Source organism: Gossypium hirsutum, chromosome D10 (assembly GCF_007990345.1).
Source record: "Gossypium hirsutum isolate 1008001.06 chromosome D10, Gossypium_hirsutum_v2.1, whole genome shotgun sequence".
NCBI lineage: Eukaryota > Viridiplantae > Streptophyta > Magnoliopsida > Malvales > Malvaceae > Gossypium > Gossypium hirsutum.
In genome coordinates this window covers 3657341-3667917 of record NC_053446.1, presented here as the reverse complement: position 1 = coordinate 3667917, position 10577 = coordinate 3657341, and the positions used below count along the sequence as shown (strand labels likewise).

The window sequence follows — 10577 nt, the reverse complement described above, 5'->3', positions numbered from 1 at the left end:
TAATTCGAGGTTTTAAAAATATTTTTTATTATTTAATATTAATTTGTTAAGTATAGCTCAGTACTTATTTTTTTAACACGAATTTCCTCTTAACACTGACAATATTTTTGTAGCATAACAAAAAAAACACTATTAGTGTTTTGCGTAATTTGTATAACATTTAATAAATTTAGGTACTAAATTGAACCTAAAAAAAAACTAAAGTACCAAATTAAGAAAAAAAATATTAAATTTAAGTACCAAATTAAGAAAAAAGGTCAAGTTCAAGTACGAAGCTTTAAAAATGTAATAATTATATCTTAGTTTATGTGAATGATGGGTGAAAATAAGAAAATAGGAAATTGATGATTTTTTATATAAAAAAGAAATAATGTATATTCAGTTTTGTACATGAAATAGAAACGTGGTCTATTTTGAAAAATTAAATGCATATGCAATAAATAATTTATTTGGACAACGCCCTTGTTTGTGAATGTGATTTATAAGTGAAAGATTATAAAAATAGTCTTGAAACTCCCAAAAGTAAATGGACGAGAATCAAACACATTCAGTACATTAATATAACTTTTTTGGGTCACATATAGGATTTCACATAGCTACAACCTATGTCATTTCCACCTATAGAAAGTAGAGTCAACATTTTTATAGCACCTGTTTGACTAAAAATGGAGGAAATATTATATTCGAATCATTGGCCTGCAGCACCACCAGTTTTTTTCTCAAAGAGGCCTAGCCTATAATCACCCAACCTTGATTTGTATGCAGAAGTCTTGTATTCCCACCATGTGAACTCCTCGTACAAGCTCTCTTCTCCTTTCGCCATTAATGAAGCTAAGGGTACTATCTTTTCACTTAAAGGTGGCCCTCCAAAATAGATCATTGATACCCTTGATCTCATTGATTCTGCCAACACTCTGTGCCTCACACTTCTTAATCTCCCATTTGTCATTACCTAAAAGAAACGGATTTATTGAATATTGATTCCTAAATATGATTACATGAATCAATAGAATAAAGTAGGAGACTGGAAAGTGGCAGTGACGCCACATATGAGGCTAAATTAAGGGTATTCTTTTCAAACATGGCATAAAAGGGGAGACAGAGAGAGCTCATTGAGAATAGTGATAGATATGGAAAGGTAAAATTTTCTATATATAAATGTAAACCTCATCCAAAATCCAGACCCAGTTTTGATATTTTCTCTTTCTTTACTAGAAAAAGGAGGTTAAATTTCATTTCAGGTCCTCCTACTATACTCAGATTTAACATTTAGTCCCTATACTTTAGTTAATAGGGTGTAAGTGATTTGGACTGAGAATGACACTATAAAAGTAGAGGGACCGAAATAATAATTAGATGAAAGAAGAATGTTGACATTATATAGCATATACCTGCAAGGCATCACCAACATTGATAAAAAAGGAGGTCTGATCAGGTGGGACTGAAACCCAAGTCTTATCTCTGAGACAGATTTGCAGGCCAGATGTGTTGTTTGATCTTAGGACAGATATTATCTGCGGGTCTGTATGCTCCCCGAACCCTATCAGGTTTCTACCACCCAATGCTTGTAGCTCCGGGCATGGTGGATAGTGGTTTAGCCTGAAACACGAGTCACTCTTCTCGTCTCTCAATAGCCTACTCAACGCATCCCTCGGCTCTATTTTCAGACCATCCGCCATTAATTCCACCACTTCAAATGTCATTCTCTTCACTGCTTGGATATAGTCGTTCACCGCAGAGCTGCTTCATTACAAAAAGAAAAAAAAAAAGAGGCAGAATCAGTCCATCTGCAATCTTCAAAAACAGTAAAAAGAGATTATATTACCGAAAAATTTCAGGGGTTTCTCGGAAAACAGTGAGGGATTTGAGGGAAGTGATTTGAGGATTGGTGTTAAGGAGGAGGTATTCAACCCATCCCACATCGCCATTAGAGCCAATTTTCTTGACACCATAGCCAAAAGGATCAGGAGGGCCGGCTTTGTCTTTGTCAGACTGGGGGAGATTGAAGAACTTGAGAGCTTCAGCTTCTAATCTAGTGAAGAATTCCATTGGAACACCATGATTGACTAGCTTAAAGAAGCCATATTCCTCACAAGCCTTAACTATGAGGGTCTTTGCTTCAGGGTCCCGCAAGTCTACCACTGGGATTCCTTTGAAAACACTGGTGGTAGGCTTGCATGTTTTGATCAAAGAGCAATGGTCTAATGCTGCAGACTGTGAATGCACAACCATGGTTTCTTCTTTTCTTTTGAAAGGAGGAAAGAAAGAAGAGGAAAATAAGGGAAAACAGAGACAGATTGAAGAGAATGGGTAATGAAGGGGGGGAAATTGGTGGTATTTAAATACGAAGAATGGGAAGTGGAGATAGCTAAGTGCATGCATAAATATCATAGAAAAGGAAATGGCAGGGGCGTTACTGACTATACAGGGGAGACATCTGGCCTTGTGTGTATCTTTGGGAATTTATGCTTTCGAGGGAAGCAAATGAGAATCAAAATTTTCTTTTCTCTTTCTTTTTCTTTAATAATATACAAAATCAAAACCATGACCTTTTCGGTAAAAGTATTGCTCACATAGCTACCAATTTGCATTCTTTTTAAATGAGATTTTTTTTACTATTTTAGAAGAAATTTTCATTAAGTTTTACCCGGTTTGATTTAATACTTTGTTTTATTGTGAAATCACCTTAAAATAAATAAAAAAGTTAAAACTTTTTTTGTTCCACTTTACTGACAAACATATACGGGATTGTCACATGGATGACACACTAGCATTTTTATTCTTTAGTAAAGTTAACTAACATTAATTAAATGTTGACATATTAATCCACATACATGCCACATCAGCAAGGTTAATTACTATATACTTCTTTCATCTATTTTTAGGTGATTTGACAAGAAATATTAGTTTGATGGCTAAAAAATACAAGAAATTAAATAAAAAACTAAAATATTTTTTTATAAAATTAGAAGGTAAAAAAACTCATTATGCGAAACTAATATCATAAAATTTAACTTGTTTTAAATAAATTGCCATAAAATTTAATTAAATTCATCCATAAAATTTATATTTATTTTTTTAACTATCACAAAATCATCATTTTATTTTTTATTTTTAAATGTATGTACCTTTTCCTCAATTATTAAAAAAAAAAGTTGGGACCAAAATACAAGATGCAATTGTACCACACTGCATAATGTGGTACTTTCCTTGAATTTTACTTTTATAACTATATAAACTAGTCTTTGAATTTGTAGCTTGTCGGACCACGATTGGTCTATCTTTTTGCTGCATTTGGTTTATCAAAGGAGCATTGCATGGGGCCGAAAAGTGTGTACATATATAATTTTAATATTTTAAAAAATGTTGCAAAAGGCTTAAAAATTTATATCTTATTTAATTTTAATTTACAATTTATTTCTAAAAATATAGAAACAATATGTTCATTTTAGGACCAGGTTTCAAATGTCTTATGGACTAATTCGGATATTGGACAAATTAAATTTTGTTTGATCTTAATTTGAAAATATTTAAATTTAAATATCATATATTATTTAAATATAATAAAATCAAATATTTAATATTTAACATCATTATTAATATTATAATATCACTGTGATTTAATTGAGAAAATTGGAAAATTTCCCATTTAGGCCCCTTTAAATTTTCTAAAATTTTAAATTAGTAAAAATAAAATTATACTTTGACCACCCTAAAAATGATAAAAATTTAATTTAATCTTTTAAAATTATAAAGATATAAGCTATTAAAATTCTAATTTAATTTCGGCCAAAGTTTTTTTCACTTCGCCCCTAAATGGGCTGTTAGATTTTTAAGGAGAGGTGAGAGGAAAGATGGAAGAAGATTTGATAAAAGTGCCGTTAAAAAAAATTAACAGGGATGATGTGGAAATTTTTTAATGAAATTTAATTTTTTACTTAGGTAACCCAATAAGATAATTACATGTAAAAATAATAAAATAAATAAATCATACATGAAATTAAAAAAATAACTCTTAATTTAAAGAAAATAAACATAATTATTTTTAAAAAAGTTTCAAAATGAATGCATACGTTTGTTTACTAAGAGTTAATAAATCAAACCGAAAATACTGAACGTGTGCATTCATTTTGAAACTTTTTTTAGATAATTATGTTCATTTTTTTAAATTAAGAGTTATTTTTTTAATTTCATGAATTTTTTTATTTACTTTATTATTTTCCTTATCTAATTATTTTATTGGGTTATCTAAGTAATAAATTACATCTCATTAAAAATATTCCACATAATCCCGTTAAAATTTTTAATAGTACTTTCATCAAATTTGTTAAAAAAAAAAGAACAAAGGTTGATAGCTAAAAAAGGCTCAAAAATATAATTAAGGCCATTTTAATAAAATATGTAAACATTAATAGTCAAATTTGTCATTAAGCTAAAAGAATATAATGCCAATATAACATATATAATTTATAAAGACCCTAACTCGTGTCAATTACTTTTTTCTTTTTCGTTTTATCTTGATACAAGAAATTGTCAAATTTTAATTTTGATCCTTTTACTGTGATCGCACTTGAAATTTAATCAATACATAAATATATATCAATTTGATTTGATTTAATTATCTACTTTTACAATAACATTAGTAAATCAAATAGTAATTATCCTTGACTAATTTGGTTAAAAGGTTAATAAGTTTTTCTTTAAAACACTTTTCTAACATACAAAATTTATCATGGCATGTTAAGTTAGAAGGTGTGTTTCAAAGAAAAAATTGTCTCAACATTTTTACCGAAACATTTAAGGGTGTCAACTGTTTAAATTAACTTGTGATACTATAAAATTAGATGGACTAAATTATGTCAATTAAAGTGTAGATATTAAATCTTAAATTTAAACTTAGTAAATGGGTTGCAGCTATAATTTAACTTAAAACAATCTATATCTAATACAACCATTTTTATTTTTTTGAAAAATTTTAGTAAATTTAAATATTTTCAAGAATCTAATTACATTTTTTTTATTTTTAATTGTAGTTATAGAAAACTAAAAAAATAATCATATTCTCAACTATTTTATACTTTTTTTTTATATTTTGTAACTTTTTTTTATCTTTTGAGTAAAAAAGATATTGAGAAAAAATCTTATTAACGAAAAATTTGAGTTAAAATTTTTTTTGAAAGGTAAATTCATTAATTCATTTAATGAATGGAATCATACAATTCAGAGAGAGAAAAAATAACAAATACTCATCGTAGATGATGAAGAACAAGTTCCATCAACACAACAAAATCTTTAGCCTCAGCATCAATAGAACATTAAATTTTAATTTCATTATCTATCGTTTGATTTAAAAAAGGGTTGATGATTTTTTTAAATAAGGTTTTAATTAATTTTTTAATTAGTAAAGAAATAAGTTAAGTCATTATAATTATTTTAATGAATAGTCAATAAAATTTTAATAAACATCTAATAAGCAGGGATGAAAATGGAGTGAGGTGGGGGTGGATATTGTCAAACCAACCATTGATCTATAGTTGGCGTGCTGTACTCCACCATCCATCTTGTTCCACTGTGAATACATAATTTTAAAATCCATTACTATATCCATAGATGTTGGAGGCATCTATCTCCATTCCACTTCAATTTAATTTTTACTACTTGTTTTTAATGTTTTTAATATTTTTAAAGTCAAATAAATATTTAAACGTAATTTTTCATAAAAATATTTAAACATAAAATATATGATTTTTTCTATAATATATTATTACATTTTTACTCTTTTAATAGTTGATAGAATGTTAACTTTATATAGTAAAGCTAGGCCAGGTGAGTGGAGCAAGCCGTTACTATAATTGCTTCATACCCATTATCTAAAAAAAAATCTACCTAACTTCATCCCGTATACGCATTTCAAAAAACAAAAAACTCAAAATAATTCAGAATCCACGATACGATTTGAGTTTTATCATAATTGAAATAATTAAAATTATTTTAATAAACATATAAAAATTGACACGTGTCTTTGGGTTGACCTACTTTTAAATTAAAGAAGGAAATTTAATATCGAACCTGTGATGCCCAACCCAGGATAACAAAACAATAATTGCTGACCTAATTTTAAATTAAGGAAGGATTTGTTATATGTTGAAATTTAATATCAAATCTAAGATGCCCAACCCAGGACAACAAAACAATAATTGCCTAAAGCAGTTCATATAAACTTTTCTTTTATACTTTTCGTGTTGATTTTATTGTCTATATTCGATGTTCGTGACTATCCCTCTTAATAAAATTATTTTTAAAATTTAAATTCAATTATTCTTTTAAACCACCTTTTGCAGTTGATGGAACAGAGAGAGAAAAAAAACTTCCTTTAATAACATGGTTAAAAGATTAATGAATAGCATTTTACCATTAGTAAAAGCAAATGGCATTTGGCCATTTGAAGAAGAATGGCTTTTCGCCATTATTAAGGAACTATCTTTCGGTCGTTTGTGACGATAGAAAGAGACCCAACCATGAATTGAAAGGGAGAACCATTAATTCGATTATGGATGATGAAGGTTGTGTACATGAGGACATATATTTTTGCTTACGAAGCAATGCTTAATCTTTCTATATTAAAAAAGAATTTAGGTGATGAAATTGTAGGTAATTTTCGTCACGTGATGTTATTTTCAATCAGTGAATCAAAATTAGTGTCGTCGAAGTAATGTACATTTACATGGTCTGGGTCTGAGAATTTGATTGACAGTCTGATTAATGACTTTTTTAAAGTAGCATTTGGGAGCTAAGAATCTAGAATTTAGATCTGGATTTTAAAATTAATATAAATTGAATATTAAGTTATTAAAATGTAACATTTATGATAAATTTTCTAATCTATGAATTTGTTAAATGTTTATTTTTGTACTGAATTTAAAAATTTTAAATTATTTTTGGATTTGACAAATGCATGTTTTATTCTTTTCTAATGTATATTGTACTATATCGAGTCTCAACTAATTTACTCATAATATGTATACCCTATTTTTATCATTTACATCATAAATAAAATTTAAATTCAAATTTTGAAATCCATATTTTCAAACCAACCATTACATATATCATTGTTGATACATTCAACCCCACCTCGATAAAAACTAGCACAATCAGCTTAATAAATAATATACAGAACATTGGGTAATAACTAATAAGTAATGCTAGGAATATATATTATTTGATTCAATTAAGAATATATTCGAAATTTTGGAAATTGCAAGTAAAAAATTATGAAATATTTTGGCTTTTGTCTTAAAATATAATAAAAATGTCAGATTACATCCTACATTATGAGATGATCAGAATATCAAAATCTAAACACCATAATCTCGTTCGAAAATATAATATTACGGATCGTAATATTGTATTTGGTGAACCAAACGTTTGCAAAATATTATTAATAAAAGCTCATTACAATGCTCTTTTAACAATCCGTACCAATGATCAAAGTTGGCATCCCTTCCATCTCCATTTTCATATGGCAGGATCTTAGGGTCAATCCTAATTGGCAAACATCATTTATGTTTCTTTATGTACATCATACACACAACAAGCACTAAATTAAATAATTTAATTTAGATATGGGTTCAAATTAACCAAATAATTAACCCATATATAATTTTTCTTTGGTGGATGATTCCCAAATTCTTGACCCCTCCACGATCTTCATTGCCCCCTACGCCTATTTGGCCTATAAACTGTTTTGGAAGTCAAAAGCATATTAACATCCTTTGTAGGTTTTTCCCTAACGAGACAAGCTTACAAATTCCTCTAATAGGAAAGCACCATTGGATTTTGATTTGATATTTCATTTCCACACTTCATAAAGGAACAATATTCAGGCCAAAAAAGAAGGAACAATTAAAAGTCAAACCCTAAATTTAAATTAAATTCTTCATTCACATTTTAGAAAAAAACATATATATAAATTAAAGTCTTCAGACATTGTTTCACTACTTTACTTGCCTATTTTAAAGAGTTGACAAATTTTAGAATAAAGACATTGGACTATTTGTTTTGAAGATATTTGGACGAGTTAAAACCCACAACATGAAAACTAATTGAATTGAAAATGAAGACTTGAAGATTGGTTTTTTACAGGTTGAGACTAGTTACTTGTGAAACAAGTAAAGTCACTTTCTATAGTTGAAGATTTTGGATTGCATCAAGACTCTTATGGAAGCATTATTTAATGCTGATTCTTGGTCTTACTTTATAGAAAAGTGGTTAGATTATAACTCTTACGTAAACAAAACTTAAGTAGTATATAAACTTAAGTTTTGCTTAGGTTAAAGGTAACTAAGAGAGAAAAAGGCCTTGGTAAAGCACAAATTTGTTCAAGTTAGGAATGTGTATGTGTGCATTGCTTTTGCAAGCAATCAAGAGAGTCTCATGAGTTGCAGAACTAAGCTTTTGAGGGGGAAGCTTAGAAGAAGAGTGATCTAGCCTTTGTATAACGATGAGGTTGCTAAATTGGTGAGTGTTAGACCAGTATTAGGACTTAAATCATTGGTTGTATTGTGAGAAAGATAGCAGATCATTATTTTAGACAAAATCCCATAAACGTAAATTGGAATCGAATGATATAAATAATCTCGATATTCTTCTTTATTTTCTACCGTTTCAACTGTTATTTTAGCCACAATTTTTGTTTTACAAAACAAATACCTCTCAATTCTTCACTTACAATAAATGAGATGAACATGCCGCGTTAATATCATTTAATCAAGTTGACTTGTAAAATTAATATTTTTCAATTGTTATAAAAATCTTTATTTTTTTAAATCGAAGGACTAAATTACTTGGTCAAACCCCAAACCAATGTGAATATGTGATAATGAGTTGAATTAAAATTAGTAAAATAATGAAGATGATTTAAATTTAGATTTTTATTTTCAATATTCCAATCAACTTAGAAATAACATAAAATCAAACAAATAAGACAAGAATTCTCTTGGAATCATTAGTAAAGAAAAAGTTAAGATGGTGATCTTTAGCGACTACATTATAAGACTGACCTTCCTAAGAAACAAACTTCGAAAGAAATGATACGCAAATTGCAACTATAGTAAAGACAAAATTTAATTTGTCATCGATAAATTCTCTCGACAAAGATTTTTGACTTAGTCCACTCACAAAGTAAAACTAGGAAACATTTAGTTACTTATGTATAAAGTTATAAGTTGGGATCAACAAAATCAAGAAATTCGTGATATAACAAAAATAATCATCACTCACAACAAATAAATTCCTATTAATCATCTTCAATTTTTTATTAAAAAATAGTTAAATAGATATAGAGACAGATTCAGGATTGTACTCTAAAGGGAGCAAAACTTCTAAATCCGAATAATTTTTTTTTAAATGTAAAACCGTGTCAATTTTTCTCGGATAATTTTTTTCTTATCAACTAAATCAATTTAATGTTTTCTAAAAAGCATGAACGATTTAACTGTAAAAAAATTAAAAGAAAAGAATAACTAATACTATACTAAAATTTTCATAAATATCATTATAATTCCAAAAATTAAATTTAAAAAAACTTGGCCTTAGTCCTATTTCTCAATACTAGGCATCCCAAATTGCACCCTCGCTTTTTCATAAAATCGAACTCATAATGATAGAATCTGTTGAAAAATACTTTGTTGATATAAAGTATAACATTATGGTTTAAGGGAATGAATTATATAAAATACAATTTGGCCAAGGGGGACTAAAACCTTCAAACTAAGTCCAAATATTCTTTGAGTAAGAACCATTAGATCATCACTTATTCAATCAACAGAATAGATATAATAAATAAAAATTCAAAGAAAAGAAAGGTTTGTCCTTTGATCAAAATAAGCATAAACTAAATGAGAGTTTGAAAGAATAAAAAATCTTTTGATTTATAAATAATATAACTCTTTCTTTGAATTGAGTCTGGTCGCGAGGTTTGAATATTAAGTATGAATCATAGTTTAAATACTTTTGTGATCCATTTTATATATTTCGTGCTCCAGATACTAGAATGACTATGCCGTATGTTATACAATGTGGATACCAAATCTAAAATGCAAAATAATTTATAAATCAAATTCAAAAATTTAAAAATTTCTAAGGGGACGACCCCCCTCTCCCCGTGGATTCATCTTTTTGGAAACTAAGTTTAAGCTCAATTTTGTTCAAGTTGTGGATTTGTTTTACATTAATATTACATTTATTTACATATGAATTGATTCTTCGATTAATTATTTGTTTATTTTAATCTGTTAACCATTATTATAAGTTATAATATTTTATTATAATTGTAATTTTATTTGTGTTAATAAAACAACAATCAAGGGAGAGATAATGTAAGCAACAACCTCTTTTTAAGGCGACAAAAGATGATACTTAGAATGATACAAAAATGAAAGTGCAAACACTACATGTGGAGGTAATGCCCCCATCCCTTGGGCATGGATCTATTAAAGCAATTTCATAGTAGTGTGAGTAGATACCATCCGGTACTTTGGACCTTGGGTCATTTTCCCTAACCAACCTCGCCATTGAAA

General features: G+C 28.1%; 1 protein-coding gene across 2 annotated transcripts; it reads right to left on the bottom strand.

Annotated features, from left to right (window-relative positions):
* Positions 1-527: 527 nt before the first annotated feature.
* Positions 528-2460, bottom strand: LOC107914944 (gibberellin 2-beta-dioxygenase). Of its 2 annotated transcripts, none has more exons than XM_016844013.2 (3): positions 1826-2460; positions 1392-1740; positions 528-952 (listed from the first exon to the last, which is right to left on the bottom strand). In XM_016844013.2, exons 1-3 carry the CDS (start codon positions 2389-2391, stop codon positions 689-691), a joined length of 1179 nt encoding a protein of 392 aa, XP_016699502.1. In that variant the 5' UTR covers positions 2392-2460; the 3' UTR covers positions 528-688. The 2 variants fall into 2 exon arrangements, with proteins under 2 accessions (XP_016699502.1, XP_016699501.1); XM_016844012.2 differs by having other exon boundaries at positions 1392-1743; positions 1826-2459.
* Between the last annotated feature and the right edge of the window lie 8117 nt (positions 2461-10577).